The sequence below is a fragment of the Myiozetetes cayanensis genome, unplaced genomic scaffold (assembly GCF_022539395.1).
Source record: "Myiozetetes cayanensis isolate MyiCay16 unplaced genomic scaffold, myiCay2020 scf26, whole genome shotgun sequence".
Lineage (NCBI taxonomy): Eukaryota > Metazoa > Chordata > Aves > Passeriformes > Tyrannidae > Myiozetetes > Myiozetetes cayanensis.
The window spans coordinates 1,334,075-1,350,525 of record NW_026087477.1 but is presented as its reverse complement, the minus strand read 5'-3'; the positions used below and the strand labels follow the sequence as shown (position 1 = coordinate 1,350,525).

General features: G+C 51.8%; 1 protein-coding gene across 2 annotated transcripts in view; it reads left to right on the top strand.

The window, feature by feature from the left end:
• Window positions 1-16,451, top strand: part of GFRA4 (GDNF family receptor alpha 4) — a 63,626-nt gene that overhangs the window by 37,432 nt on the left and 9,743 nt on the right. The window contains exons 2-3 of one of the 2 annotated variants that reach the window (XM_050321061.1): window positions 10,652-10,930; window positions 13,778-13,858. In XM_050321061.1, coding sequence (XP_050177018.1) covers window positions 10,652-10,930; window positions 13,778-13,858 — 360 coding nt within the window. Of the gene's footprint in view, window positions 1-9,966; window positions 10,246-10,651; window positions 10,931-13,777; window positions 13,859-16,451 lie in introns of both variants that reach the window. The other variant, XM_050321062.1, reaches the window with a different exon arrangement.

Genomic DNA, 16,451 nt, shown 5'->3' with positions numbered 1-16,451 from the left:
CTGAATGCCAGACCCATTTCTATTCCCAGTTTATGAACTACCACCTGTCCAGCAATGGATCACCAGCACAAACATCCCTCTCCTCACCCTCATCCTTGCTCCATCAACTCCTTCATCAACAGCTCCTCCACATGAACTGGCTGCAACCACACACCGAGACAGATGGGAAGATTGTGGACTGTTTTTATTTCCTCCCCTGGTGTAAATCCTTTTCCAGGTTTATCCTTAAAGAATGTGGTGGAATCAGGAGCAGGAAAGGGATACACTGAGAAGTTTAGACCAGGGAAGAGGAGGACTGGGATTAAAGGAGGGGGGTCAAGTTAAGCTAAAACTTCAGCAAACTGAAAATAAAACACAACCAGCAGTGCAGGTGGATCCCAGTCAAGTGATAGGGGAGGTCCTGGCTTATGAGTAAGGTCACTAAAAAAAGGAATCTGATTAAAAAGGGGGGGGGGGAAGGAAAAATAAACCAGTGTTGAGATGTTTTTAATGGAATTGGTGAGCAAGGCATGGAAATCTGGGCTGTCAGATCATAAGCCCTCAGTTCTTCAGCCTCCAGAAATGAGCTCCTCTGCTCATGAGGCAGAAATTAAGGGAAGGGCTTGGACTATCTGCAAACACTGACAGTAATTGTTAAAAATAGAAGCCTCTGCAGTATCCCTGCCCCTGGGAACAGCAGGAAAGAAGGACAAGTCCCTCAGATGGAGGTTAGATCCCGGATAACTCAACAGGAATCCTCAGAGGAAATCTCTTTCCCCCTGTGTGTGGAGAGGGAGATGTTTTGAAGGCAGTGGCTGGAGATGTATTTGCCTTTATCTCGTGATCTGCCCCTCTTGGCAAATTGCCCTGACCAAGGAGAGCTGCATTTCCAATGCCCCCCTCCCATGGGAGATGTTCCTTGGGCAGGTTTCCCTCTGGGTTTTGACTTGGACAGGAAAGTGCAGGAGTTATTTGAAGGAAATGAGGGCCCTGCAGTGCAGGGAGATGATCTCCTGAAAGGTCCAGGGGGACAACAAGAAGGGTCAAAAAACGGGGCATGGCAAGAGAAATCTGATTTAAAATCAGAAGTGTGAGAGGTTTGGGAGAAAGTATAAATAAATTGACATCCACACAGACCCTGCCAAAGCCAGAGGTGGTTACAGGAATGCTGCTTGGGCAGATAGGGAAGATTGGCAGAGTCTGGCTCCTGGAATTAAATCAGAGGTCTGGTCTTTCTGGAGTGTTATGAAGAAGGATTTCAAATGAGACAGGGCTGCCAGTGTGGGAGTTTTGGGAACTTGGAGGGTTTGGGAAGCAAGAGACAGGGAAAATCAAACACCTGAGCTTGGGCAAGTTGGGCCACAGAGCCACAGAATAGTTTGGGTTTTGAAGAGGCCTCTAAAGGTCATCAAATCCAATCCCCTGCAGCCAGCAGGGACATCTTCCACCACATCCCATTGCTCAGAGTCCCTTCCAACCTCAGCTGGAATATTCACCCTGAAGATCAACCACTTGGCCACTGGAATCCCTCTGTCAATGGCTCAGGCCAGTGTGGCAGAACTGCTGTGGACTGGGTGTTCTGGGAACAGCATCCTCGTGTCCACAGGGATGTCTTTGCTGCAGAGGATGTCGATGGAAAATATTCCGGTGGGGTAAATGGATCTCAACAAAAGATGAAGCCCAGATTCAACATTCCCAGAGGAAAAGCTCGTCTGTCTGTGAGGAGGCAGGAGGGTGCTGAGCTCTCATTTTCCAGCTGCATCCATGGAATTTGGGGAGTGTGTAAACCAGGAAAACTGAGAACCCGAGAGTGTTTTTGCAAATCTGGTAGGAGAGATTCCTCTCACCCCAAGCACTGCAGAGAATAAACTTCTGGAGGCCCCATCAAAAGAGAAAAGGGGGGAAAAAAAGGCTTTTAACTGTGCCACTGGAAGAAGGTTTGGGAATTGCTTATCCAGCCAGGTCAGAGCTTTCTGGAATTGACAGCAGAGATCCAAAAATGAGTGGTGTCAATACTACAGCCCTGAGCTATTCCAGAGGATCTGGGAGATCGGGAAAAATGTATTGCAGAGGTCACAAATCTTCCAGGGGATGAAGAAAACGGATCAATGGACTCATGTGAAATGTGTCGATGGTTGCTGCCTTGGAGAGAAAGAGCAATGCTGGGGTCGGATGTTGGATCATCCAGGGTACTCCGAGACTGCATTATTAGAGATTCTTCTATTAAATTATCCTGTAACAAACAATAAACCTTTATTTGACCAGCAATGGTCAATTTTTGGACATTGAGAATCCTCAATATTCTCACTGAGTCACCTTCCTTGGGATGTGCTTTCTGCAGCAGTCTGGTCAGGCACTGGAATATGGGCAGGCGTTGGAATTGGCTGCCCAGGGAAATGGTGGAATCCCCATCCCTGGAGGGATTTAAAAGCCCTGTGCATGTGGCACTTGGGGACAGGGGTCACTGGTGGCCTTGGCAGTGCTGCAGGAACGGTTGGACTCAATGACATTAGAGGGTTTTCCAACCTAAATGATTCCATGGTTCTGTGTGAAGGTCAAAAACCAGACTTGAAGCCACAGGAGGACGTGGAATGAAACCTTTTTCCTCACTATCATCACCTTTAGGGTGAGCAGGGATGTGGCTGAGCCCTGCCCAGCACACCAGGACAGCTCTGGAGGAGGAACAGGAGAGGTCAGAAAGGGGGAAGAGGACAAAGGGCTGTGATTGAGCAGACCCAGCCAGAGTCAGACCTAGAAATGAGCTGTTCTGGTTCTAAATTCCCTGCACTGTGGCTCACCAGAGAATTTTCGTGACTCTGCCACTGCCCAGGACATTTTAAAGTCAGATTTAGGTGGAATTTGTGGTCTTACATGTATCTGCTTAATTCTTTAGACATCTGTGGCCCTGGAGACCTCAGTTGTTTTCCCTGCTCCCAGCCAGACTTATCCATCTATCTGTGCTCTTATCTGGACATCCAAGGAGCTGATATCCCAGTTATCCCACTGGGATGGGATTCTTCTTTTTAGGTGTTAAGATCCTCCTGATCACAAACCCCCCTAACCCCAGTGCTGTTGGTGATACAGCTGGTGAGCTGTGGGATGGGGGGAAGCATCTCTGCTCCAGCAGAAATCAGGGATGGATTGAAGCTTCCCAGTGCCTCAATATCGTGGTGTCCCCAAACGTGTGACATGGATCATGTTCTCTGCCAAAACTCGGTGTATGAAAGCCCCAATATCTCAGAGTAACAGGTACCCAGGAGGATCCCTGGGTGCTCCAAAGTTTTAAACCCTGTTTCTGGTCAGATGGATTAAATTTATTTGGGACAGATACATGATTATTTGGAGTAGATACAAAATTATTTGGGATAGATACACAATTATTTGGGACAGATACACAACTATTTGCACCCAGGTCAGGCACTGAGCACCATGGGCTGATTTCCCTCCTCCTTTCCCAGGGATATTGTTCACAGCTGATTTGGTGGTTCCTCTGGCTGAGTCAGCCCAGCAGGACTGGGGACATTCCAGAGGCATCTTTAGGAAACAAAGGCTGAAGCCCTGTCAGAAGGGATGTGTGAGTGGAGGAGAGCCACGATATCGAGGGAGACTTCACCCCAAGTTATCAGGAGGGCTTTTCACGGTGAATTCTTTTCTCCTTAAGGGGAATGGAGACACGATGTGACTTCCCCAGAGGGCTCTGGATTTTCTCCCAGCTGGAAAGTTTGCAGACACAATCCAGCAACTGATGCCCCAGCCCACAATTATTATTATTTTTTTTTTTTTTTCTCTGCCAGCCCAAGTTCCAGCTGTTGGATTGGTGGGAGACAAATAAATGGCTTCATCTTCTCAGGCTTCATCAAAGCCAGAGGGACATTTGCCCCCTTGGGAAATGACTGAGAGGCATCCAGGGCTGTCCAAGGAGAATGAGGGATTGTTGAGTTCATCTCAGATGTCTAAAACCCAACTCACCTGAGCCCTCTTAGGTTTTCATTTCACACTTGTGGCCATAATATTTTACTCTTTCTTTGCATTGTGAGTCCTCACAGGGCAGGGAAGATCCTCTTAAAAGTGCCAAAGGGCAGTGAGACAGGATTGGGGTTGTTCAGCCTGGAGAAGGCTTTGGAGAGAAAAGGGGTTCCAAGAGACTGGGAGGGGGACTTTGGAGAAGGGATGGAGCAACAAAAGAAGGGGAAAGTGGCTTCAAACTGCCAGAGGACAGGGATAGATGGGATATTGGGAAGGAATTGCTGGCTGGGAGGGTGGAGAGGCCCTGGCACAGGTTGGACAGAGAAGCTGTGGCTGCCCCTGGATCCCTGGAAGTGTCCAAGGCCAGGTTGGAGCAACCTGGGCTAGTGGAAGGTGTCCCTGCTCATGGTTGGGAGTGGGACTGAATGATCTTTGAGATCCCTTCCAACCCAAACCATTCCATGATTCTCTGATTCCATGTCTTACTTAATAAAATTCCCCTCACAGAGGGGTCTTGACCTGCAGGACATCTCAGAGTTTTCTGGCTTCATCTGGGTGTCCTGGAGAAATCTGTGCTGAGCAGGAAGAGAGACCAGAGGGATGTGTTTCCCTCTGGGTTTGATTGCACATGACAAGTAAATTCTCTTCTGCCTGGATCAGTTATTAGAGGGGAAGGGAACCCTCAGTGAACATTACTGTGTTTGTTTGCATTTCCCCAGCTCCTGTAAAGTCCTGCTTGGAGCAAATACAGACAAAAGGCTTGAAAGGGAGGGGAGAAAAGGTCAGAGGGGCAAAGAAAAAAATGGTGAGGCAGCCCTGAGGTGTTCATGGAGCACTGAAGAGCACTGAGATCAGACCAAAGCACAGGGAAGAGAAGGAAACTTGGAAATCCCAGAGGGGATTTCGGGGCACTGTGGAATCCAGGTGGCAGCTGTGAGTTCTGGACAAGGCGTGTGGCCCCTCCTGGGAGGGCTGTTCCCGAGCAGGTCTGGGGGAAGGACCCCAAACAAAGGTGTTTATTGGGGCTGCTCTGCACATTCTGCAGCTATTCCAGCTGTAAATGAGAAAGGAAACTTGAGCTGTGCACAGGAGTTTGTTCCTGGAGTGATCCTGAGTGTTTGGCTCTAAAGTCATGGCATAAAAAAACCCCACAGTGCAAACAAGGTTTAGCAGGGACCACCTGCATTGCCCACCTGACCTCATTCATCTCTATCCCAGCTCATTCATCACTCTTGGGTTGTGGATATTTGGGAAATATGAGGAATATTTCTTCAAGACTCCATTTCCCATCACTTTTCACTCCAGGAGGACTGTGTGTAACAACTTGATCCTGTCAGCTCCAGGGGATGCTGGAATCACAGTTGTCTATTAGAAAGCACCAACATCTTTAATTTGGTGCTCCATTTAATTTGGCCCAGCCTGGGAGTGGCCAGTGGTGGCCATTTCTACCAGCTGGACACTGAGGGATGGCCTGGTGCCCACCTCATGTTGAGACCCTGTTTCTGCAGGTGTCTCTCACACACCAGCACAGGATGCAAAAATTCCTTGCAGTGTCCTCTCCCAGCCATTTACATGGACTCTGTGCTGGCTGGAAGATCAGATCTGGAGAAAAGGCCAGGTTGGACAGGGCTTGGAGCAACCTGGCCTAGTGGAAGGTGTCCCTGCCCATGGCAGGGGGTGGGACTGGATGATCTTTAAGGTCCCTTCCAACCCAAACCATTCTGTGGTTTCATGAAGACATCCACCCACCTTTGCAGGCAGAACAAGGCTGAAAACAAAGCTAAAGGAATAGCAAACCACTCCTGTTGCTTTCTCGGAGATTTTGGGAGGTTATTCTTGCCTTAGCAGCAAACACTGTAAAAGCAAACACCAAATGTTTTGGTGTCAACAGCTTGTCATGGAAATAATAACAGTGTTATCACTGTGGAGGGCTGTGTGTGAATCACAGGATCACAGAGTCATTTAGGATGGAAAAGACCTCCAGGATCATCGAGTCCAACCTTGGATCAATCCCCACCTTGTCCCCCAGCCCTGAGTGCCATGTCCAGGCATTCCTTGGACACCTCCAGGGGTGGGGACTCCACCACCTCCCTGGGCAGCTCCTTCCAGTGCCCGACCACCCTTTCCAGGAAGAAATTCCTGCTGATGTCCAACCTGCCCTTCCCCTGGCACAGCTGGAGGCCGTTCCCTCTCCTCCTGTCCCTGTTCCCTGGGAGCAGAGCCTGACCCCCACCTGGCTCCAACCTCCTTCCAGGGAATTTTAGGGATCCAGAAGGTCCCCCCTGAGCCTCCTTTTCTCCAGGCTGAGCCCCCCCAGCTCCCTCAGCTGTTCCTGCTGCTCCAGCCCCTTCCCAGCTCCGTTCCCTTCCCTGCACACGCTCCAGCCCCTCAAATCATGAGGGTAAAGATATTCACACCTAATACATATAAAAACCGGAGGGATGTAGCCCAAAACCTCAGGTTGAACTGGTTTGGTTCCTCCCAAAACCTCCAAAGCCCAAGCACTGGTTGGATCAGAAAGTGGCAGGATCTCACCTTGGTGCTCTCCAGGTATTTTATTCACAATTTCCAGCCCACACAGGGTCACTTTCACATTCCTTTAACCCCACCTGCACCTCCTCGAGGAAGGAAATCATCTCCTTAGAGGAGAGTCAGACCTCTGGGTCGGCAAAATAAAACTGCATGAGAGGAACTGAGGGTCTGTGGAGATGGGAAGGGCCAGGTTTTGCTCTGGCTCCCGCGGGAGGAGCAGCTCAGCGCGAGCGTCACCGAGGTGAGCGGGAGCGGAGACAGATGTGGAGCCCAGGATGGGAAAACAAACTCATTACTCCATCTGCCCACCGTAAACAGCGTGAAATTAGCAGCGAGAGAGGGATAAAACTCCAGACAAATGGCCTTTTAAAGAGAGCAGGGGGAGCTGGAAGAAAAGCAGAGGCACGGGAAGCCCAGCCCGGCGCACATCCCGATTTTCAGTCAGGGAGGATGAAAATTCCCGGGGCACAAAGCCCACAAGGAGCTATTTCAGAAGGGAAAAGCAGAGAGGCCACTGCATCTTTCTGGGAGAGGACACCTGATATTGCTCCTGTCCTGCCTGGTAGGAAGCCCCATCCATTTTATAAGTCACAGAGATTTATTATTTATCTTTTTTTTCCCCCTAAGAGGCTCTGCCTTAATGTTGCATAAAATGACTCTCCCCGTGTGAGGAGGGAAACATGGTGTTGTGTTGTCTCAGCTGCAAAGACACCCCTAACACCAAAAGCCCCTGAATTTGGGGTTTAAGTGATGTAGCCCAGGGGCATTGGTCATAAAGTCTGAATTAAGGGGTGTTTTTATGCTGTAAATATTCACCCCTGGCCTTCGTTCTGCGGAGCAAACCTCGAGCTCGAGGATATATTTACTTAAAAAATTTCTCAGGGAAAATTGTCTCTAATGGTCAATCTGCTGGATTTATTGGAAGTGGGGTCCCGAAGTGTTTTACAGCTTTTACAGGCTGGTTGTGTTTATAACCATCCTGGGGAGTATCTTCTGCGATTCATGGAGCGGGGAAGGGGAAGGAAGGTCATAATTTGTGCTTTAACCCACTTTTCCAGCGGCTGACAGGACGCTGACAAAGTCATCTCCTCCAGAATACAACCTGCCCTGCTTTATCCTCATCCTCTCCCTTTGGAGAAAGGCAGGGTGAAACAAGCCAAGCACTTTTCATCTTTATTCCTACGGATTCCGCTCGGATGTGTTCAGATATTTTATGGATCCCGGTGAAATCGCAGCCCGAGTGATATTTCAGGGAAACTCGTTCCTTGTTTTCAGAGTTCTTGAATATATGACAGCCCAAGGCAGAGTTTCCCTGCACGCTGGAAATAATTCCTCTCACCGCATTTGGCAGATCCAAACAAGCCCTGAGTGCTGAATAAACCAGGTCTGTGAATAAATCAGGGGTAGGAGAAGTGGGATCCGAGGCCGTGCGAGATTTGAAATACCTGAAAACTTGGCATTGGCCACGAGGCACTTGGAAATAGTCTGGGCTTTGATGAAAGGCTCTGCATTTGAGATGCCACTGGGACGTTTTCAGGAGGAAACCTCCTGGTGGGTTCACCTAAAGTTTGTCATAAACATCACTGAAATATCTGCGCTCCAGCTGCTACTTTAGTCAAGAGCAGCAGAGGCAGCTCCTTCTCAGCAAACACCCTGAGACTGCTGAGGGAGGAGAAATGGGTGTACCAGGCTCCAACACCAGACTGGGGAGGTGCAGAAATTAAAGAGAGGTGGAAGGTGGAAGAAGGGACTTTATGGAGAGATCAGTAGATGCTGGAGAGAGCAGAGATTCCGTGAAACCCCCAGAGGGGGAGGTCAGGGACTCACAGTTTTCTCAGGAGGGAGGGTTTTTTCATATTGTCTAACTTGGGTCTCACCAGTAACAGACACTGGGGTGGCTCAAAAAGCAGAAGGTGCCTCCAGCTTATCCATCCTCAACCCTTCTGGTTCCCATCCTTATCCATCCTCAACTCTTCTGGTTCCCATCCAGAGGGAAGACAGGTTATGTCAGAGACAGGGAGCTCCTTTGGGAGCTGTTTGAGAAATCCTCCTTCAAGGTCATGGCAGCAGTTTCTGTTTTTATAGTGGTAGCAGGATCCAAAAATTACATTTTCCAGCCTCTGGAACTGATTGTCCCCTTCCATAACCCAGCTTTCCCTCCTCAGCACTCCCCCCAGGCCGTGGTGCAGTCGTGCCTGGCCTGTGTCACCACGCTCCAGAGCATCCCACCAGCTGGAAGGGGGGACATTCCCCTTGTCCTGGCCCTGTCTCCTCTCCACCACCTGGATGCCACCATGCCCTGCTGAGCACAGCTGAGCCTCTGGCCCTGCCTTTGTTGTGAGCCTTGGGGTGGTGGGAACATCCCTAAGGAGTCAGTTGGGATGTGTCCAGCCTGTTTTGGCAATTAATAACATGGAATTGGGCTGCTCCAGGCGCTGGGACACAGCTCCACTGAGCCCTGATCCATTAATTTATTGATGTACACATGGAAATAACATCTTCCCCCCATGCTTTGGTCCCCTCCTCTCCACAGAGGGAACAAACCCCTCTGTATTTTCGCGAGTAGCTCTGAAGAGAATTTCCAAAATCCTGGAAAAAGCCACGGCAAACCCAAAAATGGGAGTCCTGGGGATGTGCTGACAGGGAACGAGGACCAACTCCTGGGACACAGGTGGGGCTGATTCCGTGTCAGAACTCCCACACACAGCCATTCACAGCTCCAGGGAGGCACAGCCACAGGGAAATCACCTGCCAGGGGGATCTCCTTAGGGTTGGGCTGCTGTTAACTTGGGAGAGCAGGAATTAGGTAGAGAACAGGGGGGAAGAATGGGTTTAGGAAGCTTTTTGTGCTCCAAGAAGCAAAGAGGAAGCACCAGCAATGAGTTTCTGTCACTTATAATCCAGGCTAGCCCTGTAATGGAATCATGGAATGGGTTGGGTTGGGAGAGACCTTAAAGATCCAGTTCCACGGGCAGGGACACCTTCCACTAGCCCAGGTTGCTCCAGCCTGGCCTGGGACACTTCCAGGGGTGAAGCATCCACAGCTTCTCCAGGCAACCTAGAAGAAAGAAGCTGTGGGAGACACAATCCATTCCCAGCCTGGGGTTGCTTCACAACCCTCACACCTCTTCCCTGGAGCAGAGGAGACTGAGGGGAGACCCCACTGCAGTTCCAACTGCCTGGGCAGGGGCAGAGGAGGGGCAGGACTGAGCTCTGCTCTGGGGGGACAGGGACAGCCCCCAGGGAATGGCTGGAGCTGTGCCAGGGCAGGCTCAGGGTGGATCTCAGGACAAGGTTCTTTCCCCAGAGGCTGGTTGGGTAGTGGGCACAGCCCCAAGGCTGCCAGAGCTCCAGGAGGGTTTGGATGACCCTCTGGGGCACAGGGTGGGATCGCTGGGGTGTCTGTGCAGGGCTGAGGAGCTGCACTGGACGATCCCTGTGGGTCCCTTCCCAGCTCAGGATGCCCGTGTGACTCTGCTTTCCTTGCAGAGGGTATGGCAGAAGCCGCGGGCTCGAGCAGGGACTGCCTCCAGGCCGGCGAGTCGTGCACCACGGACCCGGTGTGCAGCGCCAAGTTCCGCACGCTGCGCCAGTGCATCGCCGGCAACGGCGCCAACAAGCTGGGCCCCGGCGCCAAGAGCCAGTGCCGGAGCACCGTGAGCGCCCTGCTGTCCAGCCAGCTCTACGGCTGCAAGTGCAAGAGGGGCATGAAGAAGGAGAAGCACTGCCTGAGTGTCTACTGGAGCATCCACCACACCCTCATGGAAGGTCAGTCCTGCGGGGGGAGATGGTTCCTGGCGGCCTTCCGGAGAGGGGGCTGCTCATGGAGCTTTTCTGAGGAGCTCCTGCAGAGCGAGATCGTCCCTGTAGCCTCCTGTTTCCCCTCAGGACCTACTGACAGGAGCCAGGGAAGGGCTGGAGCTGTGCCAGGGCAGGCTCAGGGTGGATCTCAGCAGAAGGTTCTTCCCCCAGAGGGTGGTTGGCACTGCCCAGGCTCCCCAGGGCAGTGGGCACAGCCCCAAGGCTGCCAGAGCTCCAGGAGGGTTTGGATGACCCTCTGGGGCACAGGGTGGGATCGCTGGGGTGTCTGTGCAGGGCTGAGGAGCTGCACTGGACGATCCCTGTGGGTCCCTCCCCAGCTCAGGATGCCCCCGTGACTCTGCTTTCCTTGCAGAGGGTATGGCAGAAGCCGCGGGCTCGAGCAGGGACTGCCTCCAGGCCGGCGAGTCGTGCACCACGGACCCGGTGTGCAGCGCCAAGTTCCGCACGCTGCGCCAGTGCATCGCCGGCAACGGCGCCAACAAGCTGGGCCCCGGCGCCAAGAGCCAGTGCCGGAGCACCGTGAGCGCCCTGCTGTCCAGCCAGCTCTACGGCTGCAAGTGCAAGAGGGGCATGAAGAAGGAGAAGCACTGCCTGAGTGTCTACTGGAGCATCCACCACACCCTCATGGAAGGTCAGTCCTGCGGGGGGAGATGGTTCCTGGCGGCCTTACGGAGAGGGGGCTGCTCACGGAGCTTTTCTGCGGAGCTCCTGCAGAGTGAGATCATTCCTGTAGCCTCCTGTTCCCTCTCAGGACCTACTGACAGGAGCCAGGGAAGGGCTGGAGCTGTGCCAGGGCAGGCTCAGGGTGGATCTCAGCACAAGGTTCTTCCCCCAGAGGGTGGTTGGCACTGCCCAGGCTCCCCAGGGCAGTGGGCACAGCCCCAAGGCTGCCAGAGCTCCGGGAGGGTTTGGATGGTCCTCTGGGGCACAGGGTGGGGTTGTTGGGGTGTCTGTGAAGGGCCAGGTGTTGGACTGGATGGTCCTTGTGGATCCCTTCCAACTCAACATATTTCATGATTCTACTGACCCCCCTGGCAATGACACTTTGGGCAAAGCAATCCTGAAAATCCAAGGCACCTCCTGCCTTTTTTTTTTCTTTTTTTTTTTGTTTTAAATTGCCCCCTCTTTTATGACACTCCCAACATACCTTCAGATCTTTTCCTGGGGAAATGCCCAGTGCTTTTTTGCATCTAAGGACGTCAACCAAGACCCACGAGCACCGTGGATTTGGCAGAAACACCGCATAAAGCACAGGCAAAGAGGGAAAAACGGCGCGAGCTTTAAAAAAACATCACTCTCTTGGAGCCTCTGGAACGCACCAGTGTCTTTGGGTTAGTGAAGATTTGGGGCTGGTGACATCGAGCTGGAATTTAAAGCGTTCCCAGGGCCGGGATTCAGTAAGTTTGGATTTTGACAGGTTTTAGGAGTCGCCATAAAATTGCACCTCGGCGGCCGTAACTCTTCCTTGTCAGGCAGAGGAGGGGTTTTATGCACCATGAAAATTAAAATGGGGAATAAAACAGAACCCTTCCAGCCACGGGCTAGGAAATAGATTAATAAAACCCTGCTGGATGAAACCTGGAAGGAGAAGCTCAGGGGTGAGACCACGGGCCAGGAGGGCAAGCAAAACAAAGGGGATGGAGAATACAATGCACAGGATTTCTGGAATGGGAGCTGGTTGGGAATGGGAACTGGTTGATCAAGTTCCTGGAAAGCTTTCAGGTGCCACAGCTTGAAGGGTGCAGAGCACAGTGCTGTGAACCGACTGGGAGGCCTCAGCACCCTCCAGGATGCAATTTTTCCCACAAAAATGCTGGAGGGATTGGTTTCCATTGAAGTGAAGCCTGGGGAAGAGGTGGCAATCCAGGGACATTCATCTCAATGGGCTGTGTCACCATTCCTTCCCTGCTGACCTTCATGGCTAAACCTTTGGACAGGGTTCATCTGTGACGTGGCTGTGCAGGACAGTGGGGTCAGGAGAACTTCCAGCTCTGGGACATGGAATGGTTTGGGTTGGAAGGGACCTTAAAGATCATCCAGTTCCAACCCCCTGCCTTGGCCAAGGACACCTGGCACTAGAAGGAAGAGGAGAGAGAGCTGGCAGAGGCCAGGAATGGGTCTCCAGATGCAGAATAGAAGTTGGATGGGCTGGATGAACTTCCTGCCCAGAGACTTGGGACTTCCACCTTTGGGATGAGAGGGCTGTTTTAGGAGGCTGGCAAGACTCTGCCCCTCTCTCTCCTGCCCTGTCCTGAACCTCACATTTTTCCCATGACTGAGGTCACTTGCAGTGCAGATTCACCCCCCCAAACCTTTTGTTTCCCTACCTTAATTTCCCCGGGGTGATACATTTCATAACAGCCCCGGAGTCCTTACACGTTTAATTGACTGAGAAAGGAATCCGCACAGAGCTTTGTCTCTCACTCACAGGTACCCAGGAGGCTGCAGAATGCTTCTTAGAAGCCCTCTTGTAAAAACAATCGTGGAAGCGTGTGCCCGGGGAATTTCCAAAGCCTTTAGCCACCTTCCCCCAGTTTAGAGACACAATAACACGATGACAACCCGATAACAACCCACTGATAAAGGTGCTTTATCATCAGGACATAAAACTGCGACTCTGGGACGTGCAAATGGGCCCCTCTCCGGTGGGTAACGAGGCGGGATATTTCAATGGAGGTCTAAAAGCTGCCTTGTAATGCACCTGTGGTAATTCCAGGCCGTTGTGTATCCTGGGAGCCGTTTCTTCCTAGAGATCAGCATATGCCCGGAGCGTGAGGTTTGATAGTCCTTTTATCCCAGCTGCTGTTCCACATCCATCTAAATGTGCAATAAAGCAAGGAATTGATGCTGGGCTGTTTGCTTCAGCAATATTCCGTGGGATCCGTCAGGATGACGGGGCAGGACAGACCGTTGTGAATAAAATCAGCCTCCCGGAGACTCGAAAATGAGGAGGGGAAGTTCCTGCGGGAGCTGTGGCTCATTAGCTCCGTGCCAAGTAATAATGGCAAGGAGAAAGGGAGAGGTGGTAATAAATACGGGTGGTGTTGTCACACACACACACACACACACACACACAGCCCTAGAAAGAGGGGAGGATCATATCCCAGGGAGGGAGGCAGAGGAAAGAGGCAGAGTGGTGATGGAAACCCCACGTGGGGAGGGAGCTGGTGTTTTGAACCCTGCCCCACAGCTTGGTGTCCTCAGTGACAATGCCTGGGGAGTGGCCTGAGCTACAGAGGATTATAACTCAACAGTTCCCTGCCCTACTCCGAAGTTGAGATACATTTTTAAAAGCCAGTCCCATCCTACTCCTTTCTCCGAGGATGTGTCCACGCACCAGTCCCTGTGACTCGGGGGATTTATTTACGGTGCTTGGAGCCACCAAACAATCCTGCACTGCAGCCTCTGAGCCTTGTGCACCCCAGCCACCCCTCAGGAGCCCGAGCTGCCTTCTCACCAGCTTCTCCTGTCCCCCCAGGAATGAATGTCCTGGAGAGTTCCCCCTACGAGCCGTTCAGCAGGGGCTTCGATTACGTCCGCCTGGCCTCCATCACCGCAGGTAGGTGGGAGGGGAGCTGCTCTTACTGGTTCAAACTGGGCGGAGTGGGGGGGGTGGGATTGGCTGTGGAAGAGCTACAGACAGGGAAATCCTTTGTGAGCATTGCCTGGTTCAGGTCCAGCAGTTGCTTTTCCAAGGAGCTGCCTGTGATTCCTGTGCTGAAATGTCACGTGTAGTGGGAAGAACCGCTCGTGGTTTCATCTTCTGGCTGTTTTTGTGTCTGTTAGATGGGTAGGGAAAAAAAGGGCTGGGAGGGAGGGAGGGATGTGGTAAGAAGGCCCCTTCCAGTGGGCTCATTCTCCACAGCAGGTGGATGATCTGTGGCCTGGCAGACATCTCATCAAACAGGAGCTGCTTGGGTTTCGACTTGTGCTTCCTCATCAGGCACAGGGTCAAACTCTGCAGGGAAAAAGGTCAATAACCCACTCTGTGGGCTGATCCCAGACACAGCCTGTAACCCCATGCCCCGAGGGCAACCTCAGACCCCTGTTCTGCCCTGCACCGTGTAATCCCCTTAACAACTTAAACAGAGCTGCCTGACACCTTTTAACCCCTGGAAGGCACAAACAGGGCTCAGCAGTTAAAAGGTCGGCCAACAACCCATCCATCACCAACCAGGCCCTGCCCCAGCCGTGGGGGAGCTCCACCAACAGTGATTTTTGCTGTAAAACTCCCTGTCTGGGAGCAGGTGATGTGCTCTGGCAGAGGTGCCAAAACATCTGTCCTGCCTCAGCTTTTCCCCAGCGTGGCCCTGGCTCTGGGGTGACATCACAGCTGGAGGGCACCCAGGCGAGGAGGAGCAGCAGGTCCCTGCGGCTGATGGATGTCCTCAGTCCCTGCCACGGCCGGGAGAAATGTCCAGGAGCAAATTAACCCATCAGCCCTGGACAATCAAACCGGAGAGGGATGGGAGGTGCTCCCCGCTCTTCTTATTGACTCCACTTGACAGACCGGAGCGTGGACACTGGAGCGTGGCCAAAGCTGTTTGCTGGGTCATGGCCTTTCTAATGGAGTTTTCCACCTTTTCCTAAGAGTCCTCGGGGGCTTCAGAGCAGGGGGAAATCCGGGCATGGGGATTTGTATGCACGGTTAGCACGTTTTTTAGGCAGACTGAAATCGTTCGGGCAGCAAAGCAAATGGGCCCGGAGCAGCAGGGATTCATCAGAGGACTTAGCATCCACTTAAGGGACACGAATTTTCTTGCTTTAACCTGTTTTTCCCTATTTACACCAACCATAATACGAATTACAACCTGCCACCCTGTGCCTGTCCAGTGTCCAGGGTCACGTAATCAGCATTGCCAAAGGATCCTCTTTCAAATTTACAAAAAAAAAAAAAATTCCCCAGCACTTGTTGAAACAAAAGACACCCCCACGACCATTTACCAACGGAGAGCAACGGGTATTTTAAACCAAACTTCACATAAACAATGAATGGCCGCTCCTAAAAGTGTGCAAATGGAGCCATATCCCCTCCACTCTTAATTGCAGCAGTGATTTAAAAAGCACATCCTCTGGTGTTGAGTGGGAAGAGGAGAAAATCCAGCGTGTTCCCTGTGATTTATGGACTGAATGGATAATGAAACCCTTCCAAGGAACTGTTTCCTCCACGTTGGCTGGCAGGTCTCTGGCATAAACCGGGGCTCTGACAATATTACCTCTCCCAGGGCATTTTTAAAGGGAAGTATTTGGTGGTGGGAACACTCCAAATGAAAGTTTCACCTGAAAAAAACCTCAGAATTTGACTTGCAGCTCGCTGTAAACAGCAGGGACAGCAGGAAGGGAAAAATAAATGCCGGGAGAAGGAGCATCTGATAATGTCAGGGAAATAAAGGAGGACAGCCAGCTCTGAGGTGCTCAGGGAGACTGTCAATGTTTTAGCACTTGTCAGCAGTGACTGGCTGGTTTTAACTCCTGGCCAAAGATAGGGTTTGAGTCTGCACTGGGAATTTGTCATTTCGGGGGATTTTTGCTCAGTGTGCTGAGGATTTTTCCCTCCTGTGCTGGGCAGAAAGTCCTGGTGTGCTGCAGGTCCTGGGCTTAATTCAGAGAGGGAAAAATCAGCTTCAGCTTCATTTTCTCCCTCATGCTTGGAGGCTCCTTGTCTTACCTGTGGGATCAAACAGAGCCTGATATCCCGACCCACTCCTGCCACAACTCTACAAAACAGACCCCCTTCCATCTCTAAGGACCCTCCAACCAGTGTTACACAAACACCTTTCACAGAATCCCAGAATTCCAGAATCCCAGAATGGTTTGGGTTGGAAGGGACCTTAAAGCCCATCTCGTTCCACCCCCTGCCATGGGCAGGGACACCTTCCACTAGCCCAGGTTGTTCCAAGCCCTGTCCAATCTTGCCTTGGATGCTTCCAGGGATGAGGCACCTGGAAGACCTTTCCCCCTTACTTCCTCCCCACGTTTCCAGAGGAGGCTGTTGGCATAAAACTCATGAGATCCCTCTTTTCCTGCTGTTTTTTCATTCATCACCACAATTTTTGCTTATTTTCCTGGTTGTTCCCCACGCTCCACGTTTTCCTCCACTATCCCCATGTCCCCACAGCACACCCCTGCTCTCCCACCCAGACTGGGACATC